The sequence below is a fragment of the Clavelina lepadiformis genome, chromosome 3 (genome assembly GCF_947623445.1).
Source record: "Clavelina lepadiformis chromosome 3, kaClaLepa1.1, whole genome shotgun sequence".
NCBI classification, from domain to species: Eukaryota; Metazoa; Chordata; class Ascidiacea; order Aplousobranchia; family Clavelinidae; genus Clavelina; species Clavelina lepadiformis.
In genome coordinates this window covers 22,674,729-22,689,275 of record NC_135242.1, presented here as the reverse complement: position 1 = coordinate 22,689,275, position 14,547 = coordinate 22,674,729, and the positions used below count along the sequence as shown (strand labels likewise).

The following is a 14,547-nucleotide window of genomic DNA, read 5'->3' as shown; positions in this document are numbered from 1 at the left end:
TTAGGCTGAAATGATTTCATCTTTACGGAAACTTTGAGGGTCAAACAACAAATAAAAGACTTAAGTTTCCATTCCATTTGCTTACCTGTGGCCAATGCCTATAAATACTTTTACATTTGTGAAAGATGACTGTAATTAAATCTTTTCTTATGATCAGATTTGAGTGCGATTTGAGTCTGTTTCAACGGGAAAAGGATGCCAGCCACAACGAAGTGTAACAGGCAAAAAGTTTTTTAAGTGAACGAGCTGAGAAAATGCTACATTAAATGCAATCATTAAGTCAATTTGAGACCGTTGCCGTTTCTTCAATTTTCAAAACTTATTTTTTCTTTTACAAAATAGTGCTTTCCGGAACTATTCTTTGGCGACAACATTCGGTGTTTTGTTTACGATAAAAACTGCATTTCCGCCAATGTTCAGCTAAGAACTCCATACAAGTATAAGCTTACGATGCGGTGCCAGAATTTTGGTAAAGGTTGATTTTTATAATCGCCTGTCATAGAAGTAACTCATCGCCAACAAATACATAAGCATTAGTTGCGTTAGTTATGTGAAAAGTATAGCACAAGAGAACAGCTAACGACCGTGTGTGTGTTTGAGTAAGAAATAACAAATGTGCGAATCACAACGAGTCAAGCTAATCGTTTAAAACAATATTGCTCGCGAAAGCAGTTCTCAGTGTTTCGAAGAACATCACGTCGTCATCATTTGATGAATCGAATCTCAAGAAGTTGTAGAATTTTCGGTTAAAAGTTCGTTGGATTAATTCTGGAACGCGAGCTGCTTCTTCACCATGCCACTCCACTAATATCAGTTGATCTCTTCCAGCAGAATGTTGAAGTTCCTGAAGCGCCGTTAGGACGAACCTATACCAATAATAGTTTTGTTTGCTTGAGTAATGAACATGATTATATTCATCAATATAATCCGTTATCAATTTCTGACGAAAAGGTAAAAACATTTCGTATAAAACTTACCTGCATGAAGGGGAGAAACAAAATGTTCCCGAAAAAATTAAGATGGTTTTGCGACAGCTGGTAACAAATCGTAGAAGATTTTGTGTTGAAGAAATTCCAGCGTCGACGTCACAACCAGCCAAGAGAAGTTTGATGGAAGGGTTTCCGTTAATCATCCCAGGTACCAGTTTGTTATCCACCCAGTCACCCAGTTCATCATTGATGTGGTCAAAGAACACAAAAGCTTGTTCATTGTCAGCTGTTGTGGACAGTAGGTATACTTCTTTTGAATTCAACGATTGAACTCTGAAATATTCATGAACTTTTCGAAATACCAATCTCTTGAACCATTTGCTATAACCAAGTGTGCCGCAAAAAAGAAATAAGGTACCTGTACCGAATAAGGCCCACCTAACACTTTTTTGAAAATAACTCAAGAACCATAAATGAGAATAGACTGAAAAATCGTATTGTATTAGTGAGGGTATATGACTACAACATATTCAAACCACAATAACTGACAACCCCTCAAAAAAATTTTATAAAGAAATTAAAAATTCCAAAAAATGGGCCTTATTAGGAGCATAGGCTCCTAACAAGGCCCACCAATTTTGTGAGTATTTTGATTCAAAACATAGTAATAGACAACATATAACATTATTAGAAATTTCACATTTTAAGTTGTACAAACATTTAAAAAGATTCCACTAGGCGCATCAAAGTAATTGCAACAATTTGCCAACTGATGACTGGAACCACTCTTGAAGTCTGGACATCAATTAGCCAAGCATCTTGTATGGGCCTTATTAGGCGCATGTGGCATCCACGAAAAAAACGTCACATTTTTATCATCAGAAAAGTTTTAGCAAAAAAAAGTGCATTATCCTTTTCAATACTAAGTTGGTTGTTACATGAAAACTTCAGCCGGCAGACAACAGTTCATTTAACCGGCCAAATTCTCACTTACTTTTTTTCTAAATTAACAAAACCACCTTAACTGCAAGTATCAAATTTTTGTTGTGCTCTAGCGAATCGGTTGATCACGTGACAAGGATGAAATCTGGTAAACCATCATGAATTTATATTAGTTTTTATGTAAGGACAAAATCTTTTATTTATTTGCACGGGTTTGCGAAATATGAGCAATGGGCCTTATTAGGGACCGGGCCTTATTCGGTACAGGTACCTTATTATAAAAAATAACGTGAATGTAAGCGTGTAGGCGAAATGTTGCACCAGGTCACACGATGTATTGAAGCCATGCCGAGAAAGTGAGCGACCACTTAAATTCGGCGGGGATTGGCAAGCCACACAGCCGCCGAAATATTGATCAATTTCTGTTGTGCATACCGGAAGAAAACCAGGAAGTTCGGTATTTTTACTTCTTTCGGAAATATACCAAACAAAAAATCTGTCCCATACGCCACAAGAACAGTCGAGTTCGTTCCACCTTATGTCCAAATATAGAAGCGAGTCAAGAGCATCTTTGTTAAATATACTTGGGTCAATTCTTCTAATGAAGTTATAACTGAGGTCAAGGGTTTTAAGTCGGACTTGTGAAAAGAAACCGGACTGAATATGACTGATTTTGTTGTTGGAAATTATAAATATCTCTAGATGGACAAGAAAAGAAATATTCCCTTTCAATTGAACAATGTCATTGTTGCCTAAATTGAGCAAGAGTAACGATGTAGTAAATTCCAAAGCATTTAATGGGAAATCAGGCATATTATTGTAGCTCAAATTCAAACTTTCTAAAAATTTCAAACCCTGAAACCACTCTTGAGGTAATCTCCACTTTAAACCGCAATCACTTAGCTCAAGGGAGCGAAGTTGCGGGAAAAATTTGAGAAAATTTATTTTGCTTCTGAACATCGCTTGGCTGAATAGATTCTTGGACATAGTTAAATTGAAAACCACATCGGCTGAGCAGTTTTCCTTCTCTTGCCATTGCATTAATGCGACTTCCATTGTTTCACCCGTCTGCTGCCAGGTCAGATCTACTTCACTGGAAGAGTTTAAATGACACAAAAATGAATAACTTGTCAAGAAAACGCTTTCCCCGACCAACGAAATCATTCGCAAGTTTGGTAAGGCGCTGAATGTTAATGAGTCTATTGCAACAATGGGGTTAAAAGATATATTAATGCTGCATAAACTGTTTAAATGTTTGAAATCATCTTTGCGGAACTCTTGTATTTGATTGTGAGATAAGTCGAGGACGGTAGCCGTTGACAAGAGAAGCTCTTGCCTGCCTGAGATGGTTGTGATTTGGTTGTTCGAATAATCGAGTAATCCACTGTTGTCACATTTCGTATCTGACTCCAGCAACGAAGACGGGTAGATGTTAGGATAGTCTTTTTCAAACGTTTGTTTTCCAGATAAAAATCTTCCATTAAAATCCAACAGGTTATGAGCGGCTCCGACGGATTTAAGCTGAAGTAATCCAGACAACGCATCGGAGGAAATGTGATGAACATTGCAGTAGGAAATATCGATTGTCGATAGATGAGTTAAATTTGACAAAATTGCTAATGAGTCTTTATCGATTCTATTGAACTGTACTGACCATTCACTTGTAGTCAGTAATTTGGCCTTAGAGCCGAACATTATCTTTTCTAATGAAGAAAAGTTTGAAAATACCTGACCTATTCGAAGTAGTTCTAGTGTCATGGAACCTCCACATTGTGGTACGTTGTTGAAGGACAAATCAAGATGGCGGATATTCAGCAAATTTGCTAAATAAGTTGGTTGAAAAATAGTTTTTCTTAAGCAATTGTATGAAAGATCTAGAATTTCCAAGTCGTTATTCGTTCTAAATGTTTCATTTGAAAGAAACTCAATCAGATTATTTGAGAGGTTCAGAAGTCGCAGCTTAGTCAGTGGATCAAAAACTCCTTCTTCAATGATCAACGTCGTTGAAACAATCTCTGCCATTCCTTCCAAGTTCAAGACCTCAATACCGGTTGTGTTGACAAATTCATCTTTTCTCAAACGAGTAACCGGGTTTCCACGCATCATAAAAACCTCAAGCATTGATGGAAGTAAATCTCTTGGAATCCTATCCCAATTGTTAAACTGTAGATCAACGAGCTTCAGGTTTGAAGGAAGGGGTCGACTAATGGTAAAGTTTCTCGGGCAATTATGTAATAAAATCTCGGACATACAGTTTGACTCACACAAGAGTAGAGATAAGTTAGTGAGATTGTCAAGTTGTGTAGTAACTTCGGCTAGTCCTGTCTTGCGTATATGTAGGCCAAGTATGGATGTAGGTAATTCCCTGGGAAACTCACGGAGGAAGTTGAACGACAAGATCAACCACTTCAAGTGAACAAGATGATTCAAAGCGCCCGGTTCAATATAAAAGTCTGTTCGGCAATCTGTCAATCCTTTGTCGCAATTTCCAAGAAAATTTAAAAGAATTAATTTGGGATATTGACCAAATTCATTCGTTTTTACGCGTCTAATTGCGTTGTAAGAGAAATCTATTGCCTCTACATCTGTTGATAAACTTTGAGGTATAGAGGTCAATCCTCTGCTATAACAGTCAACATATACAAATGAATTATCGAGCCAAGGAGAATTTTCACGAATGAGATTCAAGGGAACTTCAGCCTGCGCAGTCCAAGACACGAAATCTACTCCATTGACGCTTGATGTTGATTTACATGGGTTTAAAGGATCTTTGGCAAAAGCAACAGAGGATGTTAGGACACCAAACACCATTTGTAACAACCATAGCATCGTTGTAGCATTTCTAATCTAAATCTCTATTAAAATCAATAAAGTTCATGAAAGAGCATATATTGAATAATATTAAAACATCCACAGCAAAATCATTGTAATATTTTTAGCTGTGTGTAGGCCGTAGTGATAACCTATATTCAACGCATAATCATTTTACGTCTCAACTTTTGCTATCTACGTTGAATAAGTGAATTGTTTGTGCAGTAAATTGGCGCAAAACTCGGGACTAAAGAAAACGGAACTTTACCTTTCGATATCCCACCTACGTCACTGCATGTCAAGCTCTTCAAGCCAACACTGTTGCCGGACTAGTCACAAAAATAATGTTCTTATTTATACACTGTGCGTAATATAGATTTATCTCAACCTTATTGGTTGTCAAAAAACATTTCAATCATTCATTTTTGCAGTATTTATCATAATAATTAACAATTGAGTCAAGAAAACTTGTTTCAAAAAAGATATTTTTTAATAATAAAAATAATATCTTTTCTCTCCTTTATTGCATGTAACTGCAAAAAAACAAAGTGTGTTAAAAGTGTTTATGCTGAAAAGTTCAATCCTCAAATAATTTCACTCACTGAAGTTTAATCTGCCTTAGACTATAAAATTCTTCTTGTGCTGACTGGATTTTTATCCGAAGATCTGTTTTAATTTATTTTCTGCGCTGCCCCATTGTCATCATCGAATTAAAGCGTAATTGACGAAACACGCGACTGTGAAGGAAATGACGTAAAGAAGACGTGACTAAAATGCAGTATTTTGCGAATTTGGTGGAATAATGTGCAGATATTTTTATTTTGATCATACTTTGTATCGGCTTTCTTGCAACCATTGACAGAATTATAATAGATCAGATAATTTGTTCAAAATTAAATTGATCTTTCTGTTCTAATACTTAACAAAGAGAAACTATGTCAATCAGGAAAACTGAAAATATCTCATTTAAACTTAAACCTTGCACACTTCGGTTACATCCTACACTGTAGACTCTACATTGTAGAATATTACCGTCCTATAATGTAGAGTCTGTAAAGTGTAGAAGTAGACAATAGAGTTTCCAAACGCAATATCATAAGAAACGGCAAGTGCTGTAGCTGCTGTATGTTGGATATGAATAATGACAGGTTTGGGCTGGTGACGGAAAAGCGTAGTTTGGTTTTGTCTTTTAGGCTTTCTCTGAGGCGAAAACAACTAAAGAAAAGGTCTTGGAACGATGTAACTATTATACGTGAAGGACCATGAAGGGTAATTATTCTCAGTTTGGGCGCCTGCATTAACTTCTTCGAGATAGTATAAGATGAACATAGAGAAAGGGCAAAAATTATTGCAAGAAGTCCAAAAGCTGTTAGTGACAACTTAAACGATTTACTGAGCTAAATTACAACGCAAGAGTAAATAAATGCAAGCTACTTGTTAGATGCAATTTGTGTTAAGCAAACATATAAGTGTTAGCATTTGCAAAAGGTCATTTGAGCTTTGTTTGAAAGCAATGAAGAATTGGCTGCTTAGATACAGATATATAGGTTGCAGTACAAATTACACCTCCAAAACCAGCAAAAGCAGCACTTTCTATTGACTATTTTGGGATACTATGAACTCAACATCTGATGTAATCATCGAGTTTCGAGAAGAACTTCGTATGGTTTTGGACAGTAATCAATGCCCATGAGTCCTTCCTTGATAGTGGGGAGAGTTCCGGATGTGGCGGAGAACTTGAATCTTTGCAACATTCCTACAAATATGAGAAAAACTTCCATCCTGGCAAGCGCTTCTCCAAGACAGGAGCGCCCGCCTAAGGAAAACTGAATCACTTTTGGCGAGTGGACAAACTTGCCGTTACGATCGAGATGACGGGCAGGGTCAAAGTTGAACGGGTCGGGCCAAGTCTCTTCATCAAAATGTGCGGCGTAAATATTTGGTGCGACCTGTTTAAATATGAAGGTTGGCAAAAGAAATGTTTACTAAACTTTACAGAATGTAAACATAAGTGGAAAGTATCTACGTATCAATAGCATTATCACATATATCTTAATTAGCATTATTTTGTTTCAAGCAAAACTTTTAGGGGTTAGAAAATATAAACTAAGCGCGAGAAGCCACATTCTGCTTACCCTTGTGCCTTTAGGAATATTGTAATGGAACAGTTTTGTATCTTCAGTGGTCAAGTGCTCCAAGGCGTTTGGAACGAGTGTGCAGAACCGCGACACTTCTTGTACAAAAGCACACGTTATCGGCATGTTTGGCCTATTTGCCATAGAAGGGAAATTTGAACCTTCGAGATAGAGTGTTATATTTTAAGTATTTGCTTTAACGAACTTGATCTGTACCTTATAACTGCTTCAGGTGTGATTTCGATGGGATTTTACCTATTTCGTCGGCAATTTCCTTCAGGATTTTTTCGTGGTATTTGGGGTAGTTAAGAATTGCCAAACAACACCAGGAGACTGTAGTACTTGTCGTTTCGATGCCGGCAATAAAAAGGTCACGAACAGTGACTTGTAACTGTCGATCCTGCTCAGCAAAGGAATCAGAAAACGGTAAAATAAGTTATAAACGTAGAATATGTGAAGTATTAGGTCGTTTTTTTTTATGGTGGCATTAGCTTACCTTTATAAAACCAAACACGCGTAGGAAAGAAAACTTTGTGATTTTCAAATTCTGATGCTTTTGCTTTATTACCTGGAAATGTTTTTTTTCTTTTCCAAACTTTTGTTCGTAGAGAAATGCGTCCAAAAAATCGTTGATATGCTCAGGGTCAAAAATCTTCTTGCGTTCGTCAATAACATCTTGCAAGGCATCTGTAAGACAAACAAAAGCTGTGTTGCTAAACCGCATGAGTCCGCTGATGAATACAATAAATCATGAAGGTGCGGGGTAGGTGCTTTCATGAACAACATTGACTGCGCTTCAGGCTAATCAAGACTTTGAAAATAAACACTGTCATATTAACCAGAATATTAGCATATTGCTTGCTTGAAGGTTTGCTCTGAATATCTCGTAATATCTCTTACCAGCGATATTACTCTCAGCCTCGATGAAGTCATCGTTAACTTTTCGAAATGGCGGAATTCGTGACAGAAATTGGTGAAAGTAAACCAACAATATAAGATGAGCTTCACCAGACGTGTACCTGAACAAGAAAGATTTTTTATTTATGTTACAATTTTATTTCCCAAAAAGCGATAGGTTAGAAATTATATCGATAACAATTAATAACCCAAGTGACCTACTGTTTCTGAAGAGATTCGATGGCAACTTTGACCTTTGAACTCACGTTATAATCGTATCTCTTTCCCAGGACCAATTTGGTTGTGATGTTACCAAGCAACCTGTAGTACGGCAGCTAAAATATAGAAGTGCGATTTCTAAGCAAAGTTTAATGCAATATTCGCTATATTTATGTGGAATTTAATAATTGCAACACCAAATTTCTCAGAAAATCTGTATACCGTTAAATTAATCGGTTTTCCCGCTCGACTTCTTAAATGTTCGGAAAAATATTCCATCTCTTCATTTATGAGATCTTCCATGGTAGATTTCCCCATTCCAAAACTGCGCATAGAAACGGGGAAAGAAAATATTTTGTCAATCAACTTCTTGAATCTACTAGATCCAAATTCAGGACAAGCCGAAACTGTCAACGTTTTTTGTAACAACTCAGTTTATTATGTAATCATCGGAAGCATTTGCAGCAAAACGTTGTTAAGTTCATGAAAACAAAGCAATACCGCTTCAATGTGTGCAAGGCAAACTTCTTTTGGTTGACAAATTTATCGCCAAATTTTGCGAAAACTATTCCGTTATCACCCAACACTTGATACCAGAGGCGTATCGTAGGCCGCCCGGAGAAAATGTCATTTTGTTTGACAAACGCCTGAAAGTAACAGCAGTGATTGGAAGCATGCCATCAAAACCTCTCCACGTACAAACCTTATACGTTTTTAACTACTGTACATGTAGAATTACTTTATACTGCACCGCATACGCGATTTAAACCGTATACATTGAACCAGAACCAAAAGACAGAAGAGCTCATCATTACCTCGTTGATGACGTCATATGTATTGAGAAAGACTACGTCGTTTCCGGCTATTCTGACTGACATTACGGGGCCGTTTTGACGCGCCCATTTCAAAAGAACCTTTTGTGGATCAGTTCCCAGAAAAGGAAGAACTCCCAGGATCGGAATTCCTCTTGGTCCTGGAGGAAAATTGGGATGTGGTTTCCTCCACCAAAGTAAGAATGCGGCAGCAAACAACGCCAAAGCGGTCCATATGTTACAAGCAGAAGAAACCGTCGAACTTAGATATTGCCACATGCTGAAATACTTCTTATAAGCTCTTACATCCTTTTTAAGTCACAAGTAGGTTAATATCTTAGACTATAGTGTTAGATGTTAATTCATTGCTTAGCTTGACTTGAGGTTTACTGTACCATTAAATGATTTCGATTAGACTTCCGTTATTGGTTTGACGACTGAGTTACGACTTCTATAGCCTAACCTGGGACTAAGCCTGTAGCCTAAGTCTAAGTTTTAAACTTGAAAAATGTCCAGCAGAGAAGAATAAAAGATTTATACCAACTTTAACAGAGGACGATGAGCGACATTGCACATAGGTGCTAAGCAACTTTAAGTGAATGTAGCTCTGACGATATTGGTCAAACAAATGCTGTCTCTTTTCACCAACTGCAAACAATGTTTAATAGCTGTAGCCTACTTTGTCATTATACGATATCCTTTACGGGACATGTGCGTTCGTTCACTCGTCATCTCTCTCATATGATTTGCTCGCAATAAATATTTGTTCTTCTCACATTGTTTTCTCATATCTTAGGTTCTTTAACTATACGCCCGGGGCAAAAATCGCAGACGTGCAAACACATATCCAACTTCTGGATACAAAATATTATAGCACAATTGTGTGCTATAATCCTTGTAAGAATCACCGCGTATGCTAGAAAAATGAACATAACAAACTACTGGCCACATTCTAATGGTAGATAAGTGCAGTTTAAATGGAAACAGTTTGAAGTTTTCGTTACGGTAATTGTTGTTTTTATTACGGTATAATTTTCATTTAATCTTCGTAAAACTATGATGCAAAGGTAAAAAATAGCATAACTTTGTTAGCAATAAACTAATTTTCGTAAAGCGTTTCTCTTGCATGTAATCAAACATAAACTGTACTTGAATAAATCAGAAAATTATAAGTTACTTTTATTTCCTCTTCACAATAAGACAACACCAATCTTACAGCCGAGTTTTACATGGAAAAAAGTCCTAAGAGTGCTGGCTCATGTAAAAACTTAAAATGTTTACTTAAGATCATAAGAGCCAGTGCTAGACTGCGCTTTGGGAATGAATAAATACGATACAATGACTACACAGTTAAACATACACTTTACATGGTTATATGCAATGCGTACGATAAGGTTTACTGTATTTTGTATATTCTCACACCAAATATAAACAAACAAATAAAATTTTATTCATGTTACATAGGCCTCTCCGATTTGGCATTAGGCATACTTTATGCTAATTTAGTAAGTGTCTACTTCCACACAAGTTTGGGAAAAACGAGAAGTCTCTGATACCAAGAAGAAATAGAAGATTCTTTTGCAAACTTAAAACCCAAACCACACGAAAGTAGAAGTAAAAGTGTCCCTATCACTTCGCGTTTTATTCGTTGAAGTGTCGGATCCTTTTTCATGAACTCTTTTACGATGCTCCCTTTAACATTTCTCCTCGGAAAAGGTTTGGAAGGAACTTCGACTCCAAGAAACTTGCAAAGCGGTACCCAACCTTCTTTGACATTGTACACAAGCAGTTTATCTTTGGGAGCGTTCTACATAACCATAATGGAAAAAACGAAAAACCAAATTAATACTGCATTTTACAACGGTTTATGTTGCAGTGTTTTGTTTTGAGTAACTGTATTTTAATGTATTTTGGGTGACCGATACAATTTCTTACATTTTACAAAAGGTTTCTCAAAATTTATATCTGTACTTCTGTAATCAGAAACTAATTCTGAAATTAGCTTTCAATTATAATCTTCAGAATTCGCATCCTTTTAAACATTTTTAACTGTCGCCGAAGTCACACTTTAAAAACTATTATCAGTATGTACAGCTAAAACTACCATAAGTTATTTGTACAGGAAAGGCTTACCTGCAATACATGAGCGTTGTGTCTTCTATACTTCATTCTTGCCAACGCCATGTTGAACTGAATGGGCCCAAAAAGATTAGTTTGCATGGTTGAACCAAGGCAAGCCATAACTGCGTGCGCATAAAAATAATCCGTTGGAGAATAAAATAATATCTAATTAGGTAGATTAACGTAGCAAGATATTGATCAATTACTGACTGTTAATTGCAATGAAACAAGAAGCCGCGGTTTAATGTCACAAATGTTTAGTTTATGAAAATATTTTTTGTGTTTAAATGTTTTGCATCGTATATAGCCCGATTTTGCTACTGTTCATCAAAACACCTGAACAGAAGCAAGCGTAGTTCATATACTTTTTATTTATATACCTAAAGTATTAGTATACGGTAGCGTCATTGGAAATGGAGTCTGGTTCACCTTTGTGTTAGAGTCAGCAGCAGGAACTCTAACTACTTCGCTATAAACTGTACATGATTTACTCACGCATTCTGTCCCCAGTCGGAAATTATACCAGATTATGTATGGCCAATTGATCACTTATGTCTGATTATAACAGATTATGTATGTAATATGTTTGTTCGTAAGAAAGAGTTACATAATCTTACATATATCCTAGTTTATCATAAACAGCCCATCGATGGTTCATGGTACCTTTCTAAACCTTGCCTCAAGTAAGAATTTCTTGCATAATGTTGGTATAAAAATCGAAATTTTTTATGTACGTTTTATCAAAAATATTGGATTGTTATTTACGTATCCTTTTACCAAACTTGAAAGACGTTATTTCTGCATGTCACTGAAAGCCTACCAGGTAATTGGAAACAATTAATTGTATATGGACTATAGATGATTACCAACATTGTAGGTGTGAAAATTGTATAATACGATAATGATCACACAGTAGGTACTGTATTGTAATGATAATTGTGGTAGTTCGATATTACAATAAGTGGCGATAAAATGCAAGGCGCAAGTAGAACAATTAACCGGTTAACTTAATTATAAATTATTATTATAAGATGGAATGTACATTTTCAAAATTTTATGTAAAAACGCAAAATTGTTCCTTTTGGAATCATTTGTAGTTATAAAACCTAACTCACTGCCACGCTTTCAACAGCTCGTACACAATATTCATTTTCAACATGGCGACCAAATCGCAAACCTTAAAAGTTGTTCTCTTTACGCCGAAGAGTTTCTACGTCATCACTCTACCCATAGTTCTACCGATAAGGTTTTTCCCTTGACCAATCGCGTGGCATTGATTTATTTCGCGCTTTTTTTTACGAAATCTAGCCTCATGGGAATTCTTTGTCTTGAATTCCTGTCCTTAGATCTGATGAGCCCGTGAGGCCGTGACTTGTTTGCTAGTGATAGTTAGCGCTATTCTTATAGTGCTTGTTAGTTAAACCCTAGTTCTTTTGTGTTAGCCTAGCGCATCAGTTTAATCCCAGCCAATTTAGTATGAATTGGAAGTTGAAAAAAAAATTGGAAGTTATTTAGCTGCAATGTATTGTAGCCTATCAGTCAAGTGAGTACGTAGGCCTAAGTATTAATTGTTGTGTATGACTATACGCAGGTAATACAAATATTGTTTAGTTGGCATTACTGAGACATTTTTGTGAGGTTTTGTAATCTTGTAGCATGTAATTCGCTAACAGGAGAAACAAAACATCACGGAAATATCATTTTACCCGAAGCAAACCTTTTTGTGTAAACTCATTTAGATTAACGAGACTTACCTGTTCCATTATTTTTATTAGGTTTGTATGAAAAGTGCTGTCGATTAGCGTATACTACGCAGCAGTGCTCAACCAGTGAGCCAGATGCTGAGGAATGTAACCAAAATGCAAGATCACTATCAAGTCTTGTACGAACTGATGATGAAAGGTAAATACTCTTCCATTTACTGTTATCATTGCTGAAAATTGCTGGCATTCATTCTTGGTTCGTGTGTGTTTATTGTAGATGTTTGAAAATGTGAAATTTTTTAGTCTATGTTAAACCTAATGTCAATGTTTAACACCAGTTTGTATTTAGTGGAGTCGGAGATTGGGATGGTGGGAGGGAAAAGAGGGCTGCAGCTTTGACAATATCCTAAAGACCAAAAGAGCCGCATTAAAGTGTCACATTTCTCACGTTTTGTCTGAGGACGATCGAATCTTGCAGCAGTGGGGAAGAAATACACACTCACCTATAAAGAATTCTTATTTTATCTTCGTTTCATTTTCTAATTTCCTGCGTTCTTGCTTTTGTCAAGTAAAACTTTCAATAAATATCATTTAAAACGTATACGTTGCATTAAGCCGCAAAAGATCGTAGCTATTAGTAATGTTACTGAAAGGGTTTTATGTCAGGTAAAGACTAGGCCCAGAGAAAAATATAAGATAATTTTTCTCAGGCTCTTGCATGGTTATATAAGGCTTATGATCGGTCGCCATACTTGGCCCAAGCATTGCCCATTGTCAAATTTCCTGACCTCTTTCTAACATATATCTCTGGCTGTTGAATGGCGGACGTACCTTGGGCCAACTTTGTTCCTAACATGTGCGGTAGATATCACATAGTAAGGCCAAAGATAAATTTCTGACTGGGTCGCCGTATTTCTTCAATTTCCAATACGTAGGCGAAAGCATGAAAATGAGACCAAGTAAACGATTATTCTGGGCTTTAAGTTGGTGACTCATGCTTTCAGCCCAGGTGTCTTCATCATCTCTCATGGTCAAGACAATCTTAAAACACAAGCAAAATCAACGATGGAGGAAACTGTTTAGCATTTTGTACAGATTTATGCATTGGTTTCACATTCTATCGCAATGACCAGGTTTCTTCACCGGTTGATTTGATTTGATTGTTGCTGAGTTGATTTGGTGTTGATTTGAGCACAAAAAAATTAACCCAGCGAACTGCAGTAGCCTACTTATGCAAACTACTGGTTTGTAACTACGCTTACACATTCGCATACATGTTGTTACTTTAGCTTTCCCACTTTGGTCTATATTTTCTACCTTTGCTTCCGGAAACGCTTTGTGAATTTCATCCCAATAAGCCGCTGCAGGAACATCAGTAACGGCGTCGACATTCTCGAACATTCGACGAAAGTCTTCAGTAGCTCCCCCTTCTTTGAATATCTTAATCCAGTCGTCTTGTAGGTAAGCGAAGTTTTCCATCGCGTCGTAGTCATTGTAGCCAAGCTCGGTCAGAGCGGCCTGCATCGACTTGGTGCCAGTTTTTGGATATCCTGCGCAAATGACCTTCATAGTTCTGTCTGCAAACCTGCACTTCTGCAATCAGTAGCATAAATTAATAGAAATCTACTATAGCACTTGCATTGCCACGTTTGCGCAGTCAAAATGCCTTTATCAATGTTTATATAGACCGGCGGTGAAGAGTATTGTGTGCCGTACACATCAAATATTTGAAAATGCTTTCGCGGCCATTATTTGTAATCGCGAGCATTGTGGCTTCACACGAAACCTCTGGCGTTTTGGTATCAGACTGCTTACCTTAGTATAAGTGTCATGTTGAATGGCGCTTAGCTATAAGTGTAACGACAATGCTTGTATAGGCTTGGTACGTTGTGAAAACATGGCATGGCATGGTTTCATATGGAGTAGCGTTGTGAACATGTCCATGGTTTGCCAGAATGATTTCCTGGACGGAACAGCG

The 14,547-nt window shown here is 36.9% G+C and overlaps 4 protein-coding genes and 2 long non-coding RNA genes across 6 annotated transcripts; 2 read left to right on the top strand and 4 right to left on the bottom strand.

Moving 5' to 3' along the window:
- Positions 1 to 606: 606 nt before the first annotated feature.
- LOC143449869 (toll-like receptor 7) lies at positions 607 to 4,686 on the bottom strand. The gene is made up of 3 exons (XM_076950196.1): positions 2,726 to 4,686; positions 978 to 1,347; positions 607 to 866 (listed from the first exon to the last, which is right to left on the bottom strand). The coding sequence occupies exons 1-3, from the start codon at positions 4,680 to 4,682 to the stop codon at positions 638 to 640; spliced, it is 2,556 nt and encodes an 851-aa protein (XP_076806311.1). The 5' UTR covers positions 4,683 to 4,686; the 3' UTR covers positions 607 to 637.
- A 1,416-nt stretch (positions 4,687 to 6,102) lies between these two features.
- On the bottom strand, positions 6,103 to 9,051 carry LOC143448466 (cytochrome P450 2U1-like). Its single transcript, XM_076948229.1, has 9 exons — positions 8,749 to 9,051; positions 8,435 to 8,580; positions 8,156 to 8,258; positions 7,937 to 8,049; positions 7,718 to 7,836; positions 7,386 to 7,504; positions 7,073 to 7,217; positions 6,818 to 6,978; positions 6,103 to 6,631 (listed from the first exon to the last, which is right to left on the bottom strand). The coding sequence occupies exons 1-9, from the start codon at positions 9,022 to 9,024 to the stop codon at positions 6,320 to 6,322; spliced, it is 1,494 nt and encodes a 497-aa protein (XP_076804344.1). The 5' UTR covers positions 9,025 to 9,051; the 3' UTR covers positions 6,103 to 6,319.
- On the top strand, positions 6,509 to 9,514 carry LOC143448467 (uncharacterized). Its single transcript, XR_013114460.1, has 4 exons — positions 6,509 to 6,624; positions 7,050 to 7,243; positions 8,720 to 8,942; positions 9,262 to 9,514. It is a non-coding gene; the product is annotated as an uncharacterized LOC143448467 (long non-coding RNA).
- Positions 9,515 to 9,906: 392 nt separating this feature from the next.
- On the bottom strand, positions 9,907 to 11,365 carry LOC143448464 (uncharacterized). Its single transcript, XM_076948228.1, has 3 exons — positions 11,362 to 11,365; positions 10,879 to 10,988; positions 9,907 to 10,552 (listed from the first exon to the last, which is right to left on the bottom strand). Exons 1-3 carry the CDS (start codon positions 11,363 to 11,365, stop codon positions 10,259 to 10,261), a joined length of 408 nt encoding a protein of 135 aa, XP_076804343.1. The 3' UTR covers positions 9,907 to 10,258.
- Positions 11,366 to 12,052: 687 nt separating this feature from the next.
- LOC143448465 (uncharacterized) lies at positions 12,053 to 13,170 on the top strand. The gene is made up of 3 exons (XR_013114459.1): positions 12,053 to 12,409; positions 12,642 to 12,768; positions 12,919 to 13,170. It is a non-coding gene; the product is annotated as an uncharacterized LOC143448465 (long non-coding RNA).
- Positions 13,171 to 13,418: 248 nt separating this feature from the next.
- On the bottom strand, positions 13,419 to 14,244 carry LOC143449868 (uncharacterized). Its single transcript, XM_076950195.1, has 2 exons — positions 13,887 to 14,244; positions 13,419 to 13,610 (listed from the first exon to the last, which is right to left on the bottom strand). The coding sequence occupies exons 1-2, from the start codon at positions 14,136 to 14,138 to the stop codon at positions 13,419 to 13,421; spliced, it is 444 nt and encodes a 147-aa protein (XP_076806310.1). The 5' UTR covers positions 14,139 to 14,244.
- Between the last annotated feature and the right edge of the window lie 303 nt (positions 14,245 to 14,547).

Excerpts from the sequence above, each read along its gene's own strand:
- LOC143448464 (XM_076948228.1), bottom strand. Across the intron at positions 10,553-10,878 it reads ACAACGCTCATGTATTGCAG|AACGCTCCCAAAGATAAACT; the intron begins GTAAGCCTTTCC and ends ATGGTTATGTAG.
- LOC143449868 (XM_076950195.1), bottom strand. The coding sequence starts at position 14,138 with ATGAAGGTCATTTGCGCAGGATATCCAAAAACTGGCACCAAGTCGATG. Across the intron at positions 13,611-13,886 it reads AAGCGTTTCCGGAAGCAAAG|ATTGTCTTGACCATGAGAGA; the intron begins GTAGAAAATATA and ends TTGTGTTTTAAG.
- LOC143449869 (XM_076950196.1), bottom strand. The coding sequence starts at position 4,682 with ATGGTGTTTGGTGTCCTAACATCCTCTGTTGCTTTTGCCAAAGATCCT. Across the intron at positions 1,348-2,725 it reads ACCTCAAGAGTGGTTTCAGG|GTACCTTATTTCTTTTTTGC; the intron begins GTTTGAAATTTT and ends TATTCGGTACAG. Across the intron at positions 867-977 it reads TGTTTCTCCCCTTCATGCAG|GTTCGTCCTAACGGCGCTTC; the intron begins GTAAGTTTTATA and ends TTATTGGTATAG.
- LOC143448466 (XM_076948229.1), bottom strand. The coding sequence starts at position 9,024 with ATGTGGCAATATCTAAGTTCGACGGTTTCTTCTGCTTGTAACATATGG. Across the intron at positions 8,581-8,748 it reads CATATGACGTCATCAACGAG|GCGTTTGTCAAACAAAATGA; the intron begins GTAATGATGAGC and ends TGTTACTTTCAG. Across the intron at positions 8,259-8,434 it reads GCCTTGCACACATTGAAGCG|TTTTGGAATGGGGAAATCTA; the intron begins GTATTGCTTTGT and ends TTCTATGCGCAG.